Source organism: Mus caroli, chromosome 14, assembly GCF_900094665.2.
Source record: "Mus caroli chromosome 14, CAROLI_EIJ_v1.1, whole genome shotgun sequence".
Lineage (NCBI taxonomy): Eukaryota > Metazoa > Chordata > Mammalia > Rodentia > Muridae > Mus > Mus caroli.
The window spans coordinates 22,485,963-22,513,443 of NC_034583.1; the positions used below are offsets into that span (position 1 = coordinate 22,485,963).

At 41.7% G+C, this 27,481-nt stretch overlaps 1 protein-coding gene and 1 pseudogene across 6 annotated transcripts in view; one reads left to right on the plus strand and one right to left on the minus strand.

Annotated features, from left to right (window-relative positions):
• The window catches only part of Cacna1d (calcium voltage-gated channel subunit alpha1 D), a 458,457-nt gene that overhangs the window by 139,318 nt on the left and 291,658 nt on the right, over window positions 1-27,481 (minus strand). For all 6 annotated transcript variants that reach the window (XM_021182191.2, XM_021182190.2, XM_021182193.2 and 3 more), the window contains exons 4-6: window positions 18,920-19,059; window positions 5,136-5,278; window positions 335-487 (exon numbers count right to left, since the gene is read on the minus strand). In XM_021182191.2, coding sequence (XP_021037850.1) covers window positions 335-487; window positions 5,136-5,278; window positions 18,920-19,059 — 436 coding nt within the window. The remainder of the gene's footprint in view (window positions 1-334; window positions 488-5,135; window positions 5,279-18,919; window positions 19,060-27,481) is intronic.
• LOC110309498 lies at window positions 8,628-9,276 on the plus strand (annotated as a pseudogene).

The following is a 27,481-nucleotide window of genomic DNA, read 5'->3' on the forward strand; positions in this document are numbered from 1 at the left end:
GCACCACCACCCCTCCCCCACTGTCCAAAGGTTACTTGGAGTATCCCCTCAGCAGCGGAAATCAGCCTCTTCTGGTCACCACCACCCACCACCCATCACTCTCCATTCATGTTCTCAGTGCCTCCCTTGGCTGACAGAGAATGGGGTTACCTGCTTTGCCTTGTACAGGGCCCCCATCTTATTGGCTAGTATACTTTCCATAGGAAATAGGGATGGAAAAGCAGAATAAGCCCTCCTCAACATAATTCACACAGGAAGAGGAAATCGATGGGAGGGAAAGGCTCAGGGGACCAATACCTCCTCCAGAACAAAGCACAAAACTGTCACTACTCACCTGAGTCAGCAAAAAAACATGTTTTGTGCATTTTTCCAATAAAAAGTTCCAATCCTATAATAGCATAGATGATAATTACAAATAATACCAAAAGGGCTATGTGAAGGAGGGGGACCATGGCTTTTATAATGGAGTTCAGAACAACTTGTAAACCTAGGAGAGAAAAAAATCCACTTGTGAGTTAAAATGACACTTCAAAGGAGCCATAAATATAATTCCTACTGATGCTTGCTCTGTTTATGACATACAGTAATAAAATTTAGAGATATTTCAAAGCTGTTAATTAATACTAACCCTCGATAGGAAATGATCTAAGAATGGACTCCTAATTTAGTCCAACTCCTTCACTAGACAGATAGAAAAACTAAGACCCAGAGAGGTGTAGACAGCATTAAAATCATGCATTCACATATGCACTAATTTCTGTATCCTTTAACAAAAAAAAAACCTGAATATTTACTACATGCAAAGCATGGGGTTTAGTGCCTTGAGCAATACAAAGATGAACTATACAAAGGGACACTCTCAAAGAGGTTACCGTCTAGAAGGGAACATGAGAGTTTACCATGTTACTCTCAGGTAGTATGCTAGCACTCTGAGCAACAGCGAACAGAAAATTAAAGAGGATTGAAAACACTGTCTCAGTACAGGATGAGGACAGAGGACCGAATGTAGTTTCCCATTCCTCTGGGCCTAAAGACAGAATACCACAGAAAGGCCTGGGCAGAGAACCATCACAGAAGCAGTGCACAGTGTGAGCTGGGGTGGTGGTGAGTCTCATCACAGCTAGTCATAAAGGCCACCTATAAAGAGAAGGTCACAGCCATGCAGTTCTGGGTTTGAATTTGGGTCTGGAGTCAGACCTGAGTCTATTAGGGAAAAGTGCCTCAGAGAAAGCAAGTGGACAGCATCATCGTGAAACATGGACACAGGACTGGGAAGAGGTGAGGCTCCAGAGAGGCTGGAATTCAGAGAAGCCTGGGACCCAACTTCAACTGCAGGAAGGGATGAAGGGAAAGTGCCTTAGGAGAGAGAGGGTGAGTGATCTTGCCCAGGGTCAGGGACAAATTACAGCTGTCCCCCATCAGACCCCAAAAGAAAAATCCCTCTGTGTTTCTAAAGGTGTTCCCGCTAGGATGGAGGCGGCAAGCAGGGACAGCAGAAGGCTGAGTGACTTAGGAAGGATGGGTTTGGATGTTCAGTGTAATATTAGAGTGCAGGTGTCCTGTAGCTAAAATGTGATCTTGAGACACGAGGGACTCAGAGTCACCATGGGGCAGGTGCAGACACATAGAACAGTGAGGGATTGGAGTGGAAGGAAAGGAGGGCACCCAGAGCCTGCTCTGGAACCGGGACTTCCAGGCTCAGTGGTTAGTACCAAGCTCCATCCCCACCTCTCATGGCCTCAGCTTCCTTTGTCTTTCTTCCCCTTACTTTCCCGACATTTATTCAGAGAAAGAAGGGACACACAATGCTGAGATACTAGAGTTAAAACAAAGCAGCAGCTGGGATGAGCCAAGAGAAGGGAAAGAAACCCCCACAGCTACAGGGGCATGCCTCCCTTGATGAGCACCAGTGGGAAGAGGCAGTGGGCAGGCAGCAGGGAGGCCTGGCAAGATTCCTGGTCAGCATGACACTGTCTCCCTACAGCTTCTTTGTGGCTAGACTTCTTTAAATGTCCAAATGGTTTCTCTTGAAAACAAGACTGACGAGACGATTTTTCATGGTTTTTGTCCATTGCAGGCAGCGAGCATGAGGGGAAAGCACTGGCTCCCATATACACGGTTTCTTGGCTACTATTTTGATATTTTCTTTTTCTTGTTTTAGACATGAATGGGACATTCCAAATCACCTAAGAGTTAAACTCTACTGCAGTAAGCCACTGGTCTCAGTAATATATTGATGTTTAGTGTAACTACTGTATTTCAGATCGGTCAAACTTATGAGAGAGTATCAAGTTGCATCTCAAACTGAACACACATGCTCTCGTTACACTCTGCTCCTTGGGACACACTCAGCACACATGCCATGGAGGCAGGAAAGGGTGCCATGCAGGGGCAAGGAGACCCTGTGTGGCTCCCCTTCACTTATGAGAGCCCAAAAGTTGTGACCTCCTCATTGGCCTTTCTGGGCTCCTCTGAGAGACAGTGAGAGCTGGCTACACGGTCTACCATGCTCTTGCCTAGTTTTATGGTCTTGAATTCCAGTTTTGTTCTTTCTTTTGTTTGAGACAGGGTCTCACTATATAGCCCTGGCTGCCCTGGAACTTGCTCTGCAGACCAGACTAGCTTCAAAATCACAGAGATTCACCTGCCTCTGCCTACAGAGTGCTGGGTTTAAGAATGTGAACCCCCATGCCTGGTGCTCTTAGACTCTGATAAACTTTTACCAGGTAATAGAATATAAGCTACCAAAGATTCACCAAAGTCCACAAATCATACACACACACACACACACACACACACACACACACATACACACACTTTTAGATAATATTAATTGGTTTTGCTTTTGTTTTACTAGACAGGGCTCTTATCATATAGCCCTAGCTGTCCTAGAACTCACTCTGTAGACCAAGCTGGCCTCAAACTCATGGAGATCTTCCTGCCTCTGCTTCTGCCTCTGAAATTAAAGGCGTGTGCCACCACTGCCCTGTTCTTGCGAGATGGCTCTGCAGGTAAATAAGTTTGCTACCAAGCCTGACCTGAGCGATCCCTGGGAGCTCCTATGATGAAAGGGAAAAAAAATGACTTCTGCAAGTTGTCCCTAACCTTTGCAATGTGTGCCATGGCACACATGCTCCTGAACACACACAAGTATGTGTATGTGTGTGTGTGTGCACGCAAAACTAAAAAAATATAGTAACTTTTAAAAATAATTCTACATGATTTGGAATGCAGTTGTTTTTCCCTTAATGACATTCTCTCTCTCTCTCTCTCTCTCTCTCTCTCTCTATATATATATATATATATATATATATATATATATGTATATATATATATAAAATATGTATGTATGTATATATACATATATACAAATATATATGTATGTATATATGTGTGTGTGTATATACACATACATATATGTATATATATATATTTGTGTGTGTATGTGTGTGTATGTGTATATATATGTGTGTGTGTATATATATATATATATGTATATATATATATATATATATATATATATATATATATTCCCATATAGAATAGCCTCAATCTTCAGGAATGAGAAGACAATGCTTTACAAGTATAGGCAAACATTCCTGGGTATTTTCAATGATTTCAGGTGCCAGAGGGAAAAAAACCACCAAGTCTGCAGCTAAAAGCAGCATGCCTCGAAAGCCTCGATTCCTCTCTCCCCAAGCCTGCATGTTCCTTGACAGGATCACCTAAAAGATGGGCTTACGGTCAGAGCACCATTTCTCTCTGTGACCACTACAGATCTCAAACAGCCTTGTGTCTTGGAGGAGGAAAGAGCAGAAAGCTGTTCTGCAGGGTTTACAGAGCACTAACACTTCTGTGGAAACCTCCTCAGCCCAAGAAAGCCAAGGCCAGGCCAGGCCAGTTCCAAGAGTTTTCACTGGCCAGGGCCACTCATGCACGCACGAGCTGCAGCTCCAGGTCTGCATGCAGCACGTGCCACATGTCTGCACGCAGCACACGTCACAGGCAGGTGTCCTGTCATTCGCTCTTTAGGGGAAAGGCTGTCGTGGTTACTTTGAAATTAGATTAAGCTGTGACAACTCAATCTGAAGGAGCATATTTGCTCAGTAAGCTCCCCGTTTCATCGTGTTACACTTAATGGCGCCAGCCACTGCCAACGTATTTCTGTTTCTCTCGATTGCTTCCAGACAGTTCTGTGGTTTTTGACTTGCACTGATCTTTTTAAATGAAAATAAATGAACCATCTGGAAAAATAAGTACACTTAAAACACCACTTCCTACATTTTAAATGTTAAATTTGGAAACGTAGTATTTTCTTTTCCAGAGGGGTTTGGTGCGTTCTGAGTGCCTAAGGTTTAATAAAACTTCATGAGGACATTCTGGGAGGAAAAGAGTCGGTGTTCTGAGGGCTTTATGAGCTGTGGAAAGTGGGTGTACCCAGTGGTCCTCCATCCTTGCTCCAGCTCTGAGTACTGAGTACCTATTCAGAAGCACAACTCAAGGGTGTCCACACTCTGACGGCCCCAGAAAAGATAGTTTTACCAAGGGCAGAGCTCATGAAGCAAAGGCCAGGCAGGCTTCTTGTGTAAGCTCCTTCCTTCTCAGCCCAGGTGACAGTCAACTTGACCAGAGGTCAGACTCTGGAGGCAAGCAGGGCCAGGCACTGGCTGACATGTGGAAACTGACATGTTCATCCCTTCTCAGAAAGGTGTCATTGCTAGCTGTCGAGCCAAAGTCTAGACACCCTGTTGCTCCTATTCAACAGCCCTCCCTCTTCCAATCAGCTACCACTACAAGGTGAGGCAGGCTTGGGAGAAGGAAGAAAACCACTGGATATCATTAGAGCACAGAACTAAACAGGAAACAGGAGGCTGGAAGCCCAGGTCTCCAACTGCCACCCAGCCTCTCTTCAGCTGAAAAGCAGGTGACAATAAACACCACCTGTACTCTGTCTGGAATCAGAGATCCACAGGAATGGTGCAAGCTTCAGTATTCCAGCATCAAAGAAGGCCTGCTGCTACTGGGCCCCTACTGGGGACAGGGCAACTTCCCCCAGAGGACTCTTTCCTGATCCCAGGACCCACCCAACGGGGGAAAGGCAGTACTTCTAGGGGTAGGAGGCAAAATGTGCTTACTGGGCACTCCTGATACAAGTCGAAGTGGTCTTAACACTCGGAAGGCACGGAGGGCTTTGACATCAAAGCCTCCTGATTTGCCACTAGAGTGGTTCCCGCCTTCTGTTTCTTTGGTTAATTGTTCCAGAATTACACTAAACAATCTGAAAGAGGAAGAGAGAAACAAATGTTAGTCTGTCACCCAGGTAAGCAAAACAGGATAATAATAGTAGTTATTTTTGAACAAGGACTAATTTTGGGTGGCTGCTAACTAAATAAAAGAAAGCTAAGCAAAGGCTGAGAACCGGGCCATGGAACCCCAGCCTGCCCTGCTACCTGACAGGATCTCGGACAGAGGCTGCTCAGACCCCTCTGTTCATGCCAACAAAGTGACCAGAAGCAGGGACCCTCTGAGGATCCTAGGGGGCAGAGGCTACTACCTTCACGATAGTGATCTTGATGGTCATGGCTTGTGAGTCTGAGCCATGTGCTAAGGACCTCACATCTGTCACTGTGCCCATCTTCTCAAAAGCACTCTCCTACGGCATCATCAAGACCTTTACATGCTTGTGGAAGCAAAGCTGATGGGCGAGGCTCAGCTGCCCAGTCAGGCCACCAGTGGCAGAGCCGACACTTGTTTCCGGGTGTTGTGGCTGATGAGGCTGAAGGGTCTGTTAGGACAGGGAGTTTTCATCCATTCTGTTCATCTGTTTTAGCTTACTGTTCCTGACACACACACACAAAGTCCGCAAGAAATGTCCTGATTCGGAAATAGATGGACGACTTCAAAGTTCCACACCTTAATGTACCACAGCACTCCAGTGCAGGCAGACAGCCCCCACCTGCACCCTCTTTGAGGTATGTGCAAAACAACGTGAGTCATAGGTGCCAAGGAGCTGCAGTGTGCAGAGGCTGAAAGTTACCTAAGGGGAGGCATTAATATCACCATTTTCTCTTCTGAAATGTGAGTAAAGTAATATCTGGCCACGATGACAAGTTTTTTCCATCTCTCGGAAGGTTTTCCGGATAACGCTATTTTCGGACGGTCCGCCCATTTGACAGTTACTTTTACTTTTTTTTTTTTTAAATAAATATTTATTCTCTGGAATGGTTGCTCGTTTTTTTTTAAGAGTAAATATAAACTTGCCCATTGCAAATAGCATCAACTCGGGCCGATCAGATTGTGAGAATGGTTGGCTCAGCAACAAAGACAAGGTTTCTAAAGTTTAATTAGCAGCCAAAGCAGAAATTCTGCCCCCTCCTAGACAGGCCTCTGGGTCACCAAGACACTAGGTCCATAAAACACAGGGTGGTCTGATTGTGGGCCTGATTGGGCACAACTCTGTCACTCCAGGGCATTTATAGGTACTCCTTTGTTTTAATAACATCCCAGCAATGAACAAGACCCAGGATGGGGAATAGGCCACATCTCCACCTTTGCAAAGCTTCTAAGGGCTGGCTTGAGCTCTGACTAGGGAGACATATCAAGGTTATAGCAGGTTTCTTATTATGTCGGCCTCTAGAAATGACTGTAAACTCCTGCAGCATAGCTAATGCTAAAAGTCTCTCCCCTCAAAACCAAGTTCACAGCTTCAGAGAAATAAAGGAAAAAGGAAAAACTTCAAACTTTGCAAACGTGGAGGCCACAGGAATTTTCAACCCAAAGGGTTAGGAAAGCCACTTCTGCAGGCAGTGACTGAAGATTGCTCTCAAGCATTGCTGGTTTTGCAGTGTGGATCACAGTCATTTCATGTCCCATCCTTTAGCAGGGTCATTGAAAACAGGTGAATAATGTCTCTGCCACTACAAGAGAGACTGAGACAGAAAGAGAAACTAGCCACCACTTCAAGGTGGTGTGGGCTGGGAAGCCTCCCTTCTCTAGGTCTCAGTTTCCCTCTCAGTAAAGCAAGAAAATTTAATTAAGAATCTCAAATCCTATGTTCTATTTCTCTCTCACTCCTCCTCCTCTTCTTCTTCCTCTTCTTCCTCCTCCTTTCCCTCCTCCTCCTCCTCCTCCTCATAATAATATAGCACCATGTACCTCAGTGCCTGAACAGATATAGACAGGAGAAGGAAGCAGCAATGGAGGATCCTAGGCTGTTAATAAAACTTGACCCCAAGAGAAGAAAAGGACATATCCAACTGACTGAAGCCAGGTGAACCAGAATGGGGACGCCATATTCTTCTTTACCAAAGCTGAAGTGACAATCTTGAATGCCTAAAATATCTCCTTACTAAGAACCCAGCGGGGTAGGGGTAGGATTGATCCAGACCAGCTTTTCTTTAAAGGAAGCAACTTGAGAAGAGAAGACCCCTTGGTCCTTCTGTGTCCACATTAAGGGCTACATGCTACTCTCTTAATGTCTTTTTTATTAGTGGGAATTTTGACAAAAGTAACAGGTCACTATGGACTCAGAGTGGAAAACTCATTGGACAGAAAAACAGATCATAGATGGAAACTTTAGTGAGTGGGAATTAAGATTCAAAGAAAGACATTGTAATTGATCTTTTTCTTTTATAATTTTTCTTCTGCTCTTGCCATGACCAACTATACTTTACTAAAAGTTTTACTTCATATGTTTCTTTTATGGTGGTAGGAAGTAGGTTAATATTTTAGATAAATAAAATGTGAGGGTTTCTTTTTGTACTAACAGAAATACCATTGGCTCTAGCCCTACCTTGCTACTTTTATCTTACAACCACCTTCACTGCAGTATATTTTACAAATGCAAAACACACCTGCTTAATGTTTAAGTTAGCTGAGTTACAGCAACAATAGGAAATTCAACAAACAACCACTGTCAAGACAGATGGGTCTGCTGTCTCTAGGACCCCGTGCAGCTTCCTTCCCTGAATGTGGCTGCTACTGATGGGCTGGCTATTCATCTACATACGTATTTTCCTATTCTAGAGACTATATAAAGAAACCACACCATATTGGTTTTTTGCTTGTCATATTTTTTGAGATTCATTCAAGTTGTTACATTTATTAGTTTCTTTTATTGTTAAATAAAATATTAAATTAAGCATGCCATGATGGTTTTATCAATTTACCTGCTCTGTGGTATTAAGCTATTTTCATTTTTCCTCTATTTTGAATAAAATCTTTCTATAGAAATATGTTTTCATTTTCTTGGATAAGTACCAGAAAACTAATAATGCAATCACATGGCAAATGTTTTTAATACTGGAAGAAAAGGGGGGAAAGAATTTTTCTTTTCTTTCTTTTTTTTAATTTCTTTTTTTAATAAACAAATTCAATATTGACATTGTTTTAAGTCATCAAAATAATTTATAATAGTTAAATGCCTCTTAAATATACACGATGTCTTCTGAAGCTAAAAGTAATATGCACTCAACCAGTCTTAAAAATCTATTTGGAACATTAAATATGATAGAAGTAAAAAAAAAAAAAATCTCTTAAGAAGTCCTCTATGGGCTGTTGCTTGTCGTTGCAGAGCACACATCCCCGGCCTGACATGGTGGTGGTGAGCCCATGGAGGGTGCAACCTCATGGAGGGTGGCGGAGGAAGTAGCAACAAACCCACCAGCGGGTTAGCTAGCTTCTTCGGAGCAGGAGGAGCAGGTTACTCCAACGCTGATTTGGCCGGCATCCCGCTGACTGGTATGAACCCCCTGTCTCCTTATTTAAATGTGATTCCACGCTATCTTGTTCAGGATACTGATGAATTTATTTTGTCAACTGGAGCTAATAAAACCCGAGGCAGATTTGAACTAGCTTTCTTTACCATTGGAGGATGTTGCATGACAGGAGCCGCATTCTGGGCAATGAACGGTCTTTGTTTAGGATTGAAGGAAACCCAGAGCATGGCCTGGTCCAAACCAAGAAATGTACAGATTTTGAATATGGTGACTAGGCAAGGGGCACTTTGGGCTAATACTCTAGGCTCCCTGGCTTTGCTCTATAGTGCTTTTGGTGTTATCATTGAGAAAACACGGGGTGCAGAAGATGACCTCAACACAGTAGCAGCTGGAACCATGACCGGGATGTTGTATAAATGTACAGGTGGTCTTCGAGGAATAGCACGTGGTGGCCTGGCAGGACTGACACTCACCAGTCTCTATGCACTGTATAACAACTGGGAGCACATGAAAGGTTCCCTGCTCCAACAGTCACTCTGAAGATTTTTGGCACCTCAGGAATGGGGACACTTCATAGTCATCTAGATCAATTAATAAGCCAGTCTGGAGTTGCTTTCTGTCTTGTACCTACAGTTACTTTGAACAGTTGGAGACTCTGATTTGCTGTGACAAAGGTCATGGGTGGGTAGCCTGGACTGCACTGCTTGCCCTCAGTGAGTGGAAGCCAACCCCTTGGTGGCTCACTGAGTATGTGTTCTCTTCTCCTTTGGAGATGATCTTGCACCCCAAACTGGAAAACCACTTACTCTCCAAATTCAGGCCATACTTTTTATTACCATGTTAATTCTTTTAAAAAGTCTAAAACTTAAATGTTGCCCTGTTTTCCAAATAAAGGGTGAAAATAGAACCAAAGTCATAATTCCAACATAAAAAAAAAAAAAAGAAGTCCTCTATGAAAGGAAATTGTGACAGGTTCCTGATTAGACAGAAACTATTCCATCTCCAAGGGAGAATACACAGTGTAACTGTGGCTTCATAGAATGAATTGGGTAGTGTTCCTTCTGTTTCTATTTTGTGAAATAGTTTGAAGAGTATTGGTATTCGGTCTTCTTTGAAGGTCTGATAGAATTCTGCACTAAACCCATCTGGTCCTGGGCTTTTTTTTTTTTTTTTTTTTCCTTTTAATGACTTCTTCTATTTCTTTAGGGGTTATGGGACTGTTTAGATGGTTTATATGATCCTGATTTAACTTTGGTGTTTGGTATCTGTCTAGAAAGTTGTCCATTTCATCCTGATTTTCTAGTTTTATTGAGTCTAGGCCTTTGTAGTAAGATCTGATAATTTTTTTAATTTCCTCAGTTTCTGTTGTTGTATCTCCCTTTCATTTCTGATTTTGTTAATTTAGATGCTATCTCTGTGACCTCTGGTTAGTCTGGGTAAAGGCTTATCTATCTTGATTACTTTCTCAAAGAACCAGCTCCTGGTTTTGCTGATTCATTGTATAGTTCTTTTTGTTTCTACTTGGTTGATTTCAGCCCTGAGTTTGATTATTTCCTACCTTCTACTCCTCTTGGGTATATTTGCTTCTTTTTGTTCTAGAGCTTTCAGGTGTGCTGATAAGCTGCTAGTGTATGCTCTCTCCAATTTCTTTTTGGAGGCACTCAGAGCTATGAGTTTCCCTCTTAGCACTGCTTTCATTGTGTCCCACAAGTTTAGGTATGTTGTGCCTTCATTTTCATTGAATTCTAAAAAGTCTTTAATTTCTTTATTTCTTCCTTGACCAAGTTATCATTGAGTAGGGTGTTGTTCAGCTTCCATGTATGTGGGCTTTTTGTTGTTTTTGTTCCTATTGAGCCTTAGTCCGTGGTGAACTGATAGGATGCATGGGATTATTTCATTCTTCTTGTATCTGTTGAGGCATATTTTGTGGCCAATTATATGGTCAGTTTTGGAGAAGGTACCATGAGGTGCTGAGAAGAAGGTATATTCTTTTGTTTTAAGGATGAAATGTTCTATAGATATATGATAAATCCATTTGGTCCATAATTTCTGTTATTTTCAATGTGTCTGTTTACTTTGTGTTTCCATGATCTGTCCATTGATGAGAATGGGGTGTTGAATTTTCCCACTTTTATCATGTGAGGTTCAATGTGTGCTTTGAGTAAAGTTTCTTTTATGAATATGGGTTCCCTTACATTTGGAGCATAGATGTTCAGAATTGAGAGTTCTTCTTGGTAGATTTTTTTTCCTTTGATGAGTATGAAGTGTCCTTCTTTATCCTTTTTGATAACTTTTGTTTGAAAGTTGATTTTATTCGCTATTAGAATGGCTACTCCAGCTTGTTTCTTGGGACCATTTGCTTGAAAATTTGTTTTCCAGCCCTTTACTCTGAGGTAGTGTCTGTCTTTGACACTGTCTCTCCTGTATGCAGCAAAATACTGGATCCTGTTTACATATCCAGTCTGTTAGTCTATGTCTTTTTATTGGGGAATTGAGTCCACTGATGTTAAGAAATATCAAGGAATAGTGATTGTTGCTTCCTGTTATTTTTTATGTTATTTTTATATTTGTGTGTCTATTTTCTTTTGGGTTTGTTGAAAGATTACTTTCTTGCTTTTTCTAGGCTGTAGTTTCACTTCTTGTGTTGGCATTTTCCATCTATTATCCTTTGTAGGGCTAGATTTGTGGAAAGATATTGTGTAAATTTGGTTTTGTCATGGAATGTCTTGGTTTCTCCATCTATAGTAATTGAGAGTTTTTCTGGGTATAGTAGCCTAGGCTGGCATTTGTGGTCTCTTATGGTCTGTATAACATCTCCCCAGGATCTTCTTGCTTTCATAGTCTCTGGTGAGAAGTCTAGTATAATTCTGATAGGTCTGCCTCTGTTACTTGACCTTTTCCCCTTACTGCTTTTAATATTCTTTCTTTTGTTTTGTGCCTTTGGTGTTTTGACTATTATATGACAGAAGGAATTTCTTTTCTGGTTCAATCTATTTGGATTTCTGTAGGCTTCTTGTATGTTTATGGGCATCTCTTTCTTTAGGTTAGGGAATTTTTCTTCTATAATTTTGTTGAAGATATTTACTGGCCCTTTAAGTTGGGAATCTTCACTCTCTTCTATACCTATTATCCTTAGGTTTGGTCTTCTCATTATGTCCTGGATTTCCTGGATGTTTTGGGTTAAGAGCTTTTGCATTTTGTATTTTCTTTGTGCCAATGTTTTCTATGGTATCTTCTGCACCTGAGATTCTCTCTTCTAATTCTTGTATTCTGTTGGAGATGCTTGTATCTATGACTCCTGATCTCTTTTCTAGGTTTTCTATTTCCAGGGTTGTCTCCCTTTATGATTTCTTTATTGTTTCTAGTTCCATTTTTAGATCCTGGATGGTTTTGTTCAATTCTTTCACCTGTTTGGTTGTGTTTTCCTGTAATTCTTTAAGGGATTTTTGTGTTTCCTCTTTAAGGGCTTCTAGCTGTATTTCTTTAAGGGAGTTATTTATGTCCTTCTTACAGTCCTCTATCATCATCATGAGATGTGGTTTTAAATCAGAGTCTTGCTTTTCTGGTGTGTTGGGGTATCCAGGGCTTTCAGTGATAGAAGAACTGGTTTCTGATGATTCAAAGTAGCCTTGGTTTTTGTTGCTTATGTTCTTGCCCTTGCCTCTCGCCATCTGGTTATCTGTGGTGTTAGCTGGTCTTGCTGTCTCTGACTGTGCCTTGTCCCTCCTGCAAGCCTGTGAGTCAGTACTCCTGGGAGATCAGTTGTCTTAGGGAGGAATTTGGGTATGGAGAGCTGTGGCACAGGGTCAGCTCTGGAGTGCAGAGAGAAATCAGAAGGATCCTGTCCCTGGCTGTTCCTTGGCTCCTGTGTTCTGATGGCTCTGGGTGGGTCCCTCTTGTGCTAGGAATTTGAGCAGAAGTGGTGGTCTTACCTGTGCTCACAGTTGTTTTGGCACTCCTGGGAGACCAGCTCTCTCCTGGTGGTATTTGGGTATGGAGTCACAGGATCAGCTCTTGGCACATACAGAAACTGGAAGTATCCTGCCCCTAGCAGTTCCTTGGTGCATGTGTCCTGAGGGCTCCTGGTGGGTCCCTCTGAACAGAAGCAGTGGTCTTATGTGTGTTCAGGTTTGTCAGCACTCCTGGGAGATCTGTTCTCTCCCTGCTATGGTATTTGGGTATAGAATGCTGTGGACCAGGAACAGCTCCTGGTGCAGACAGAAACTGGAAGAATTCTCAAGAATCTTTCTAAGGGGTGTTATCACTTCCAGTTTTAGAAAAGGTTTATGAGAGTTTCAATTTCCCCATGTGTTGGCTCCCATTTGGTATCTCTGGTCTCTTTACAACCAGCAGTCCTGGTAGGCACAGTGCTGTTACTGTGGTTTTAATTACCATTTCTTTAATTACTAACAATGTTGAGGGTCTTGTTGGACAGCCATTTTTTTTAAATGAAGATCCACTCAGTTATTTTGCCCATCCCTTAGTATATTCTATTCTTGAATAGTTTTGTCTGTATGCATGCCAAATATATATTTTAGACCAAGAACTAACTGACTTCCTTCTTTTCTCTTTGCCCTATGGGAAATGATTTTTTTTCATTTTTTTTCACACTAATTTTTGAAGAAAAGATTTAAGTTTTGATAGAGTTTAATCTTTTCATGGTCTCTTTGATAGGCGCTGTTTTCTGCCTCTTTGTTCTTTGAGATAGAATCACACATGTCCCAAGCTGGCCTCGAACTCACTACATCTTGACTGAACATCTTCTGAGCCTCCTCCACTTGTATGGGAATTTTAAGGAGTTCACTGACAGCACCTATGCCTTAGAAAGCTTTGCCTGCCTACAGGCTTTATACAGTATCTGCCCCATGAAATGTTATAGTTTTGAATTGTAAATAAGTCTATGGTCTGTATGAAGGCAACATACAGTCTGAGGTAAGGCTAGTCTTTCACAATGACAAATGGTTGTTTCCATGCTGTTTACTGGAAAGTTTCCTCGTGCCATTGAATCATCATGGCATCTTTTTCTAAAATCAATTGGTGGCATGCACATGGGTCTATTTCTAGATGGCTCTATTTGATTCCATTGATCTTTATGTCAACTCCTAACATCAATATTAACTCCAATAACACTAGAGCATGCCATAAGATCAGGCTCCAGCTTTGTTCTTAAAGATTTCTTTGGCCAACTTAGAGTCTCTCTAATTTTCATACAGATGCTAGAAAAGTCTTGTGAATTTTTCAAAACCCTGACAATATTTAGATTAGGATTCAATCTATACCTTGATTTGGGAAGAAGTAGAAACCTAAGGTCATTAATTCTTCCAACACATGAGCATGGTGTCATACTCTCTCTTCAGCTCTTCTTTGATTGCTCCCGTGAAGACTTCGCCATTTCAGCAAACTATCCATACCTAAATATTTCATAGCTTTGGTGACATTGTAAATAGTAACATTTAAATGTTTTGTTTTCTAACTGCCCGTGGCTAATATATAGACATGTCTATGCTTTTAAAGAGAATTTTAATCCAGGAACATTGTCAGGTTCATTCAGAAAACTTGATTCTGTATGAATTTAGTCTTAAATTCACTATGATTTATTTTGTGGCCCAGAATATTAACTCTCTTGATGAACACTTCATATGCATGCGAAAAGAATGTGTATGCTGCTCTTATAGATAGGGAATCCTTTGGAAAGGTCAGGGTGACTGCTGGAATTTTCAGGTCCCCCATGGACAGGTCCTAGCCATACTCCAGCACTGAGAACTGGGGTACACAGCTATAAAGATGCCCTTCCACTCTTCCTTCAGTTCTGAGAGTGTTTCATTCAAGCACTTTGAAGTTCTGTTATCAGACATTTGAACAACGAGGATTCTTATATCTTCTTGGAATATACCCTTTATCATTATGAAATCTTTCACTTTGCATGCCGGGTAGCTCCTTTTTTATAACATCTACTCTGTTGGTTATTGCTATGGCCCCTCTAGCTGCCTTTTCTGTGCTTTGATTCACAAATTACTTGTTTTTGCATTAGAGAAGGTTAAAGAGACACTGGAAAGCTGCGGGGGGGGGGGGGTTACATCTGATAATCTGATAAACTCATGGATTAATTAGGGCTCTGCTGAGTTAAACATTCTATCTTGCTATTTGTTTTCTGTTTACTTTGTTTTTTCTTTACTTTTTCCTGAATTGATTTTTGTTCTTGTTGTGTCTCTCTCCTTTATTGTCTTGATATCAACAACTAAAGTTTCTTGTTCCTAGTTGCTCAGTAGGAAAGTGTCAACAGAAGTCTTCTGTGAAGGGAGAGAGTAAGTATTTTAGGATTTGCAGACTGCTGGATCTCTGGGCTAACAAAGAAACTTTGTCATTAAATGTCAAGTAGATCAAACAGCTACACATACAAGTATAGCTGGGTTTCAATAAAACTTTATTTGCCAAAATAGGTGTCAAAATACTTTGCTAGTGTGGGGAAATGGGCTTCCTCTAGAGACATCGCTAGGCTCAGGAGTGGAGGGTGGGTAGTTTGCAAGTCTGGGTGCCAGGGTTTATAATCTGCACTTTTAATTGTGCATGACCTACCTTCATACAGCATCTTATCATTCTAGGTTCTGTATGTACATTGCACCACAGCCTTACAATGCTCTCTCTGTCCTCTGCACTACTGTAAGGTATTTTACTGCTACCAAAGGTAGAAATGTCACAATGTTATTTTATTGTTTTTTGTTTTTTTGTTTTTAGATAATTACCTTAAAAGAGATTTTAAAATGAGAATAAATATCTTTAAATCCATCCAGTCTGGAATACCTCATTTCTTTTGGGTGGCTCTTCATTTCTACCTGGTGTCATTTTTATTTCAACCTGAAAAGCTGTCTTTAAGCATTTTTGGAGGTGCAAGAAGTCTGTCAGTCATAAAGTCTCCATTTTGGTTTGTCTATAACAGTTTCCATTTTGACTTGGGTTTGGAAGGAATTTCACTGGTTGAGAACTCTAAGCCGACATTTCCCCAGGACTCTGAGGGTGTGTCTATTGTCTTCTGGCTTGTACAGCTCTTGAAAGGCCTGACATGACTTTTTTTTTTTTTTAAAGCACTTTTGACTGTGGTTGTGATAGGCCTTTCTCTGTGGTTTCTGATCAAGCTTTGCCAGGCATCGTGAACTTCTGAGTTCATTTTCCATCCTATTTGGAACATTTAGAACCATTTCCTCAGGGGCTTTCTTTTTCTCTCTCCTCCTTTCAAAAAACGATTTACTGGTATATTTGGGGTGTGTATGTATGTACACACTTGTATGTGTTTTATGTGCACCATGTGTGTGTAGGTATCCACAGACACCAGAAGAGCATGAATCCACTGGATCTTGGAATTATAGATGGTTGTGAGCTACCACATGGGTTCTGGGAACCAAACCCAGGTTCTCTGCAAGAGCAGATAGTGCTCTTAACTGCTGAGCCAGCTCTCCAGTCTTTCTTTCCTAATATTCCAAATGCACACTTTAGAACATTTGGCAATTCACAAGTCCATGAGGTGGTATTCATTTCCTTAATTATTTTTGCTACTGCTACATCTTCATGTCCCCTGATGTGTTCCTCTTTAGCACTGCCTGATGTACTAGTGAGCAAATCTAAGGAATGTTTTCATTTCAGACACACCTTCCAGTCCTTCAAGTCTCATGTGTCCCTTTTTCATTGTTCCATCTTTCTCCACTATAGTCTTATGTTCCCTTATGTCCACAAACAAATTCGTAATTGCTGTTTTTAGATGCCTGTGAAGTTCCTTGCCATTGTCTCTGTAACTTCTGGGTCTATTTCTAGTCATAGAATTTCCTCCTTTTAGGGGTCACACTCCCTCTTATATCTAGTATTACCTCAGTGCAGGTGAGGTACTTAGAATGATCATCTAAGTATTTAGATTTTATTTTTCCTTTGAAAAGTTTAGGGGTTTTGTGGTTTTTGTTTGTTTGTTCGTTTTTACATGTAATTAAGTTACTTGTTTATCAGTTCTCTCTCCTTCAGGCTCCTTCTCAAACACTGTTTTCAAAGAGTCTTTATTCTACAGCAGGGATAGCACAGTTTTTCCATAAAGGGCTAAGACAGTGGACTTTTCCATTCAATGATGACAACAAATGAGTGCAGCTATGTTACAATAAAACTTTATTTATAAAAATCAGTGGCAGGCCAGATGAACTAGGATTTGGTCCCCTGCTCATGGTTTCCCAAGCCATAGTCTAGATCTAGGCCGAATCTACTAAAAAAGGCCCTTTAGTTTATTAACAGTCCACAATGTTCAATACAGTGATTTACTCTGGGTATTTGGATCACAAGCACCGCTTAGTCTTAGGAAACTGGTTATTATTTATCTCATAGTTCCTGCACCCTGTATTTCTCTTTTCCCTAACACTTCTGTGCTTGGCCTCGTGGACCAGAGCTCAGTTTCAGCTGAGACTCCTGTGGACCTCAAGGCCCAGGTACAGGGCTCTCCCCTCTCCAGTTCTCAACTAGTTCTCTCCCTTCCCATTCATGTTACTCAGGTCTCCTGGAGTTTTATCTCTTAAACTTGGTAAGACTGCCATATTGGCTCTGTTCCCTCTTCCTGTGCTGTTCTGGTTGGGCAAAATGTTCCAGCAGAGAAAAAGCTAAGGTGACATGGGGACATGGGGACATAAGAAGTGAAGCTATGTATCGCCATTCTCTATTCTAATAAAAATCCAGTGGCAGGAAAGGCACAGACTCTCCCAGAACAAAGACATCCAAGGCTCCAGTTTGCCAGTCCGTGACAGGTGTTCCAAACAAGAGGAGGCATTTGCCTTAACGCCTATCTGCCACCTATTCATTTTGGATACATTATTTCTGCAATACACACATAGGTGCCAATGTACAATGGGAGGTTTTATAAAAGCTAACTTTCTTCCTGGTAAGTAGAACCATCCAGTGGGCCACCACTTTGGGCCTTATTTTCATTCCCTGGGGTAAAAGGACACCCCCCCCAACCTTAAGCTGCTCTCCAAACAGACAGAAAAAGTCATCTCCAATGAAAACCCAGAGGAATCAGGATACAGATAATCCAGAAGATAACCAAGCTGCTCGCCTGCAAACGGCAACTGAATAAAGCCACAAAGAGGATGGCAGAGAGATGGTTTTAAAAGCTCTCTCAAAACTGGAGAGAGGACTCAGCAGTGAAGAGCACTTGCTACTCTTACAGAGGACTCGGGTTTGATTCCCTGTCCCCTCACAGTGACTCAAAATCACGGTATTCCAGTTTGAGGGATCTGACACCCTCTGCTGGATCCCATGGAGGCTAGACATGCATGAAATACCCAGACATCTGTGCAGGTGAAATAATCACATACATAAAGTAAAAACAAACACATCTTTTAAGAGCTCTCTTGATGGAAACAAGAGAGTATTTCTAATTTTAGGGGTAACTTACAGCACAGCCCAGGTAAGGAGTCCCAAAACAAGGGAGACCTTGTCTCCCTTGGTGGACGTTTGCTCCAAAGACTGATTTGTGTTTCCTCTGCTGGCCACAACTCAGGGTGTGGAAGGAATGGGGCAACACAGACCTCTATTTTTCATGGTAACATACTTCTTTAACTAAGTCTACCAGCATCTTCCTCTCACAAGAGGGTATTAAAAGAACACCTGCTTCTCTGCATCTTCCAGTTTATTTTATTTTATGCCAGATATGTGACATTATTCAGACGCTTGTTTTGTTATTTAAAATGGGAAAGTGGCATGCCAAGGTTTCTCCCACAACTCCGCATAAAAACAGAATAGCTCTGCTCAAGGGATGTTAACCAGCAGCGCACCACACAGCAAGGAAGGCTCTATCATATGATGCACATGGTTTTAACTAGCAGGGTGCTAGCTTTTAGGAGCTGCATTCACCTGACTCCACCCACCAGCCAGGCAGGTCTATTTGTGGAGACTTGAGGCCCTGTGAGGTGAATCATCTCTCATTAGCAGCCGAGACTTCCTCTAACAGCCTGTCACTGACTTCCCCAAGCACACCAATCATGAGAGCTCTTCACCCAGGCCTCTGCCCAGGGATTGACAGCAGCCCTGTCAGCATTAAAAGAACCCCTGCTAGATCCTGATGCCATCACGGGCATAAGAATAACCACCTCCCCCAAGAAGGCTTGTGTTCCCTTTACCATCCAGCCCTCACCTCCATTCCCCAGATAAACGTTTTCCCCAATCCAAGGACTTACCCTACTATTACTATAACAAAATCCAGTAAATTCCATCCATTCCTAACGTAAGCATTAGGATGCAGCAACAGTCCATACGCTATAATCTTCAGAAATGTCTCCACTGTAAAAATAATCAGGAAGGCATATTCTACTTTTTCCTGTAAAGAGAAATGAACACACCAAGGGTGGAGAAAGAAAGAATCAATGATCAGAATCAACAGCTCAAAGACAGAAGCACCCCCCACCACACACACACACACACACAGACAATGTTATCATGAGAACTAGAATCACTACCCTGCATGTGGACCAGGAAAACATTTCAACTTTGATGCTGAATTTCTCATAAGCAGCTAAGTGTTAAGTACTGTCATTCCAGGCTGCATTACTGCATCTTGCCACCTGCCCTGATGCATGAGCAGTGAGCCTGCCTGGGACATCATGGGCATGTTTTCTATTTGCACACATTTGCACAACACAGCATGTTTTCTCCAAGATTGCCAGATCAGGCCCAGAAAAGCACCAGGATGAAACAAGCATTCTGACAGTGGTTTCTGCACAGAACACACTGTCTGGGAGAACAGATGCATAATGGACTTCACCCTTATTTTTTTCTTGGGTTTTCCTCTGACATCTTATTCTGATCTGACTGCCCTCAGCACAGGGAAAAGGGCAGGGATCTCAGATGCCTAATACTGGCATGTCTCCTCTTCATGGCTGTCACCAATAATGGGCTCCTTCCTAACCAGCCTCCTGGAGATACAGCTCCGCCTTTATCTCAGTTACCATGTCTGCTCCCATCTGATTGCCACATACATCTGCAGCATTGCCTGATGGCTAGAACCTCTCCAACTCCAACCCACATTACCCCCCAAGCAATTGAGGATGCCTCAGTCAACAAGTCTAAACACATAGGCTCTTTCTATAAATTTTATAGAAACTCAATGGACAGGGCCATGAGTAACCGACCAGCATTCTCTGGCTTTAATCTACTTAAACAAAACAAAACAAAACAAAATCTCAAGAATGAGAACTTTTCTCTGTGGGCTCTAGAGTCCTCAGCTACTCTCATCCTTAGGGTAGACTCATGGACTTCACTTAACTAACATGGCTACTACAGAAGGCTATAGTAAATATGGCTCAGGAAACAGTGAGCTCTTCCTCCAGATGCCAGGTACCCCAGAAGGAACCAGTATTTAAAAACTTCCCAACTCCAGTGCCATCCTTGCAAAGTTTGGCCTGGAAGGGTTCACAGGAGTTTTAAACACATACAGAGAGAAACTCTAAAATCCAGAGTTAGCATAAGAGCGCTTCCCTACTTGTGCTGAAGCCAAGGGTCTCAGCCACAGCTCCTGGGCCCTTTCTTTTCCCCATGGTCACACAAAAGAAGGCAGACACTGTGTGACCACTATTGTAGATGTGGATTTACAGATGGAAATGTTCGCTGTTTAAAGGAAATGCTTCTGGATAGGAACTTCTTATTTTGGAAATCCTCTTTTAAAATATTCATTGCAGGATGACTCCAACAGGCCTGCCTTCCTAAAAATGTAACATGTCTACGCACACATTGGCTTGCAGTAGCTACAGCCTCTTCTGCATTTCAATGGAAGTGTTGTCTTCACTACAACTAGGATGCAGGCCTCTGCGGCTAGACAGTTGGCTCCTGTCTCTGGCTGCCCCAGGACAGAGCTTTCTCATGGCTTGTCGCCAGCATCTTCCCTCTGGGCCACCAGGGTAATAACCAACTGCAGCCTGTGCATCCAAGACAGCACCCACCTTTTTTAGTCCTCCCTGGTTATAGAAAAGCCAGATCAGTTTTGCCGACCTTAACCCTAGAACATTCTTGGCCCTTAACATTCAGAGTGTGTGTGTGTGTGCGCATATTTATCCATGTGTATGTACATGTGTGTATATGTGTGTGTATGTGTGGTGTGTATGTGTGTGCATGTGCATCTGTGTGTGTGTATGTGTGTGCATACTCATCCATGTGTATGTGCATGTGTGTATATGTGTGTGTATGTGTGTGCATGTGCATCCGTGTGTGTGTGTGCATGTTCATCCATGTTTATGTGTATGTGTGTATATGTGTGTGTGTATGCATGTGCATCTGTGTGTGTGTATGTTCATCCATGTTTATATGTATGTGTGTATATGTATGTGTATGCGTGTGCATGTGCATCTGTGTGTGTGTGTAGATATACATATGGAGGCCATGGGGAGGCATCAGTTCTCTCATTCCACTGTATTTGATAAGGAGATTGAATTTAGGTCTTGGTCTTGGCAACAAGCATTCCTACCTGCTAAGACACCTAGCCAGCCCTGGCTCCTGTAATTTCTAAACCTGCCATCCAGTGCTCTGTGAATCCTTGGAACAGCATCACAACCGTCTAAGAAGTTCTTTTGAGTTAACCAGAATCAGGATGCTTATGATGTTAAAGCACTAACTCATACCCAGTCCCCACCTATTCATGCCTCCTGGTCCTTCGAACAGATTCAGTTCTCTGCTGGCTCATCCTGTGTACCCCTCCCTCTACCATCTGGTCATCCTTCCCACCCCTGCCCCCATTCCCCTCACACAGTCAGATCCTCTGGGCTAAGCTGCCTTGAAGGTGCTCCCAAGGCAGCCTATGCACCATGACCTGACAGGTCAGATGCAGACCTACAGAGCTGCTGCTGTGTTTGTTATCCTCCTCCTGCTGCTGCTGTATCTTTGAGTGGATGTCCTCATAGGAACATGAGGACACACCACCCAGCACCCAATTCACAATATGATTAATACAGTGAGGGTCAGGGTTTGACGATTCACTGGGAGGTATGTAGAGATCCAAAAAGGAGCGAAAACTCTAAAAAACTCAAAGGACGAGGAGGAGGAGGAGGAAGAAGAGGAGGAGGAGGAATTATTATTCTGTGACTTTAAACCAGAGGCCCATATTTCTGAAATATCCACCTGCTTTACTCAGAGCTGTCCCTACCACCAAATGTACATCATCAATATGTTTTCAAGACTCCTAATTCTAAGAGAACAAGATAATCTAAAAACAGCACACTGTCTTGAAAATTCCTCTTCCCTTTCATCCTCTCAGCTTTATTTACTAGGCCAGACAGGAAAAAAGCTTTGGCTGCCATGCCATCAATATTCATAGCAGTTCCATCCCTACGTCAAGACAGCATCATACTTCAGAGTAGAAAAACAAGATAAAGAACAGAGAGTACACCTACCAAACACGCTCTGCCTTTTATTTATACGTAACTGTGCCACAATAATATGAGGGACATTAGTGTATCTGAATGGTTGAAGGGTCTGGGTATATTTTTATAATCCTCCCTTCCTCTCCTCACCCTCCTTTTAAAAAATGTTGGTTACTCTTTCCAAAATCTTTAATGAATTACTTGATGGAATGAGTTATAAAAAAGAGAAGCTTGCTATAAAAATGGTTGTTACAGAAATTCTGTCACATGCCAAATGAACAAGCACAACCTGGTAGACCAGTTGTCCTATAAACTAGGGACATCCACTCCCAATTCTGACATTGCCAAAGACTCCTGAGAGACAAGAGTACCTCTACATTAAAAAAATTAAGGGTTATTATTATTTTGGTCAAATAAAAAATGAGGAAGTGTGACAATTATCCCCCTTCAAATGGATTGTTTATATGAAGAAAAAAAAATGAATTTGAAAAGGAAGGTAAGAAGGAAGCCAGAAAACACCGAAAAGAGTTTGAAGGTACAGAAGCCAAATGACTTGCAGCACAGAAGCATAGAAGTTTGTAGCAGAGACAGAAGAGAAAACCAAGACTGTGCCACAGCAAAGGAAAGACAGGAGAAGTTGGGGAAGGGGTAGGTGAGAAGATTCTAGATTCGAAATGAGCTAATCCTTCTTCACAAAGCCAGATCAAAGGCTGTATCACAAATGTGACCCACCCTGTGAAACAGGAAGACTCCATGATTCCAACCCTCTCTGTCTGCCCCCAGCAGTGCTTTCTTTTCTCTGGCAGAGATCCTTATTGAGCAATGCCAGTCAAACCGCCCTTTAGAAGGGCATCACCTGAAACCACTTTATATAAGGTCCAAGTCTCCTATGACACTTTAAACTATCAGGGAAATATAGGCTCAAATCTAGCTCTTCTTTGTAGTATAGCTGTGGGTTTGTTGTGGATGCATGTACATATGGGTGCAGTGTACACACACACACATGTGGAAGTCAGAGACCAATCTCAAATGTTACTCTTCCTTAAGAGCTGTTCACCTTGTTTTATGCCTTAGAACATATCAAGGGACTTGCTAGCTACAGAGCACCAGGAATCCAGCTATCTCTACCTACCAATTCCTAGGAACACGAGTGCATATCAAAATGCCTAGATTTTTCACATTGGTTCTGGGGATCAAACTTGGGTTTCCCTGCTTACACACTTACCCTTACCCACTTACAAGCTCTCACCTATTAGCCATTCCCCCAGTCCTAAAATCTAATGGTCTACCTTTTTAAACAATGATCTGAACACTGGGACAGCCTCTAAGTCAACATTTTCTGAACTTATTTCCAGTGTCTAACCACCTCACCCTACAAAAGGCCTTTAAGAAACCAAAACCTGTCATCTAGCAGGGACTGAAGGATTCCAGAATACTTGGCTCTCTTCTTCAGGATTCTTTTACTGTGTGTTGTTGCATCAACATTCATATGTCTGTCTACATGCCCACCCATCTGTCCATGCATGTATCCATCTATTCATCCATCCTGACCTAGTTCCTCCTTAGCAAAATTCAGCAACTAACCTTAGAGCCCTCAAGAGATCTACAGAGGTCAAGAGCACTTGCCCCTTGGCTTTGCTCATCCACCCACATGCCCATGTCTTTGAGAAGGTTTTCCTTGCTTGTGAGAAGGAAGCTATCCCGTTCATGCCTGTGTATGTGCAGGTACTAGCTCCCTGTTTTTGAATATCATTCCTTATTGTCCTTATAACTCTAAGACCTACCACCACACACAGCACCCATAAAATACTCATGGGTGCTACTAGAAAAACAGTGAAGGAAAAAGGTGAAGAATAAAGTAATACGATCAAACATAAAGAAAACTAAAACACAACAAGTTTTGATCCTAGGATATGTATCAACAAGGAAAAAAATGTATCTAAGTTATTATAAATTCTTTCTAGAAAAAGTCTAAAGTAAAACAGTCAATGCCCTGATATAAAGGCTGCCTCCATCTTACCTTGTGATAATTTGAATACAACTGACCCCACTGGGCCCAGTGAGTGGCACTATTTGAAAGGATTGGAAGAATTAGGAGGCATGGCCTTCTTAGAGGAAATGTATCACTAGAGTGGGGGAAGTCTTTGAGATTTCAAAAGCCTACCCCAGGCTCAGTGGTTTTTTTTCTCTCTCTGACTATAGATCAATATGTAGCTCTCAGCTACTGTTCCAACACGTGCGTGGACACTGCCATGATCCCTACCATGATGACAATGGACTCAATTTCTGAATCTATAAGTAAGCCCCCATTTAAATGCTTTCTCTAAGCATTTAACCTTGGTCATGCCTTGGTCATGATGTCTGTTCACAGTACTAGAATTAATAAATAACTGGTCCTCAAGTTTTATCTTCTCTGCAGCCTAGGGTTAAAGTCATCCTTGTATCTCTACCTTACAGTTTGTCTCTCCAACTTTTCTGCTTCCTGTCTGAGAGCCCTCTACTCTGCACCACACCAGTCTGTTATTTCACTCACACATGCACGTACCATGCCTTTGCCTAGTTTGTTCCACTGAACCCAATGTTCTTGCCTCTCTCTTTAGAGTGAAGCTACAGCTTCATGACACAAGGATAGAAAACAAGCCTTGTGCTGTAGAGTGGGGAAGCACAGAGCACACACCTATCATAGCTGTTTTCTCCTAGCCTGCGCTCAGCCACCAATTCATACCATGCATGACCCTGGACCAGAGTGCAACCATTCACATATATTTCTTCTTCATATAGCATCTTTCCACTCCATTTTTAACAGATAAGTTTTACCTATCCTTCAAGGCTCAACTTAAATAATACTTTCTCAGCAAAACCTTTATTGGCTTCCCAGACAAAACTGGAGCCCACTGGTATATCCTACCAAACCCTATTAGAATTCATAATGCCAATTTATTAAAAAGTTACCCCTCTACCAAAGATTATAGAAATAATCCTATACATTTACAACCAACTGATCTTTGACAAAGGTGCCAATAACACACAATGGGGGAAGGACAGTATCTTTAAAAAATTGTTCTTGTTAAAACTGGGCATCCATAGGCAAAAGAAGAAAACATGCTCTCTATCTTACACCACATACACAGCCAAGCAAATTGGATCAAAGACTTAAACATTAAAATACTAAGTAAAATTACTAGGAGAAAACAGAGTAAATTTTCTTTCCATTTGATCTGAGCCAAGACTTTTTAAATAGGACACCAAAAGCACAGGCAACAAAAGCAAAAATATATAAATGGAATTGCACCAAACTAAAAAGCTTATGCACAGAAAATGTGTCAATAATAGACAACCAACAGAATGAAAGAAAATAATTGCAAGCCATACAGCTGAAAAATGGTTAGCATCCAAGATATATAGGGAACTTAAATCATTAGCAAGAATATAATATTTTTTAAAAATTTCCCCCCAAGGATACAAGTAGGCAATACATATACATATATATGTATACATGTATGAATATACATGAATATATGTATATGTATATATGTGTGTATGTATGTATGTATATATATATATATATGTGTGTGTGTGTGAGTGTATGTATGTGTATGTGTATATATACATACACACACACACACACACACACACACACACACATATATATATATATATATATATATATATATATATATATATGACATAAGAATGACCAATAACCATCTGGAAAAAATACTCAAATTGTCAATTTTTATAAACAGTAAATTTTCTTTACATTTGACTCTGAATAAAGATTTCTTGACTATGACCCCAAAAACAAAGGCAACAAAAGATGGCTCAGCAGTTAAGAGCACTGACTGCTTTTCCAGAGGACCTGAGTTCAATTTCCAGCAACCACATGGTGGCTCACAACCATCTGTAATGGGATCTGATGCCTTCTTCTGGTGCATCTGAAGACAGCTACAATATAATCATATACAAAAATTACACAAATGGAATTGCACCTAACTAAATAGCACTTCATACCTGATAGCCATGGCTATCAGACAAAAGTGGAAAGATTAAGTGTTAGTAAACATGGAGAAATGGAATCCTTGAATATGGTTGGTGAGATTATAAACTAGTACGTTCATATGTGAAATAGAATGAGATCCAACCAAGACTTTAAAATGGAACTACCATTTGATATATAATTCTCCAAGATGGAAATGACCAAAGGCAATGAAATTAGAAGGTTGAAGAGAGACGGGTGCCACCAAATGCACAGCAGTACTGCACACAACGGTCAACATGTAGGGCTACCCTATGTGTGCATCGGAGATGCACAGATAAAGGAAAATACTCTTCAAGAAGAAAATGCCATCACTTGCAACATGTGAGTGAACCTGGAGGATATAATGTCCAGTGAAATAAGCTAAGCACAGAAGGTCAAACAAACACTCATGACCTCACCAGCATGTGACATCTACCAAAAGGCAAAGAAATAAGCAAAGAGAGTCATGGCTGGAGGGAAACCAGGACTTCTCTTGGATAGGAGGAAGCTCGGGGTAACAACCATACAACAGCATGAGTAACAACAAAGCAGAATAGGGTAGGAACTTGCTAAGAGGAGATTCTAAATGTTCTTGCCATTAAAAAGTATATAGGCAAATATGGGTATGTTAATTAGCTTAAGTCCTTCATTCTACAATGTATCCATATACTAAAACATGTTGTACATCATAGATATTTATAATACTTACCAGCCTAAAACAAGGTTTAAAAATTACCTCTCTAATACTGTCTCTCTCAAAAGCTGGCCACGTGTATAGGGCCTGGGGTCATTTCTGCTTCATGCATCATTAGATTCCCAAGGCTGATCCCATTACTAAACACTCAATAGCTGTAAATGAATAAGTGGGCTAAACACCCAAATCTATAAGAGAATAAGTGGACAAATTGTATATTTTTACTAAGTAACATTATGTATCCTTCCCTGCTGATATGGTCTGCAACACCAGGACCCTTTGGTTTTTGTCCAGTTGAAGGAAACTTGCATTTGAGTGGGGCCACTTGACCACTACCTGTGCCTTGTGGCAGGGCCAAGGTTCCAGGCTACTGATGTTGAATAGGATATGCACAAATGGTGGCAGGTGTCCTCAGAGGCAGGGGCACAATGCCTGAGGACAGGAGAAAGAGGCCAAGACAGAGGGACAGATGGCTATTATGATAGACCTCACATGCATGTGACCTGGTTTGGCCTCCTTTTCTCACAGGGAAAGGGCAGAAAGAATTAGATAATCTCTTCCAGCCGGATAACTACAAGTCACCTGGTAAGCAAGGCAAAATTCAAACACAGGTTTCACAGGGAGCTTCTGGTAGGTCGCAGAGACCCCCAAAGACAGCCATTACAGGGTAGAGACCCCC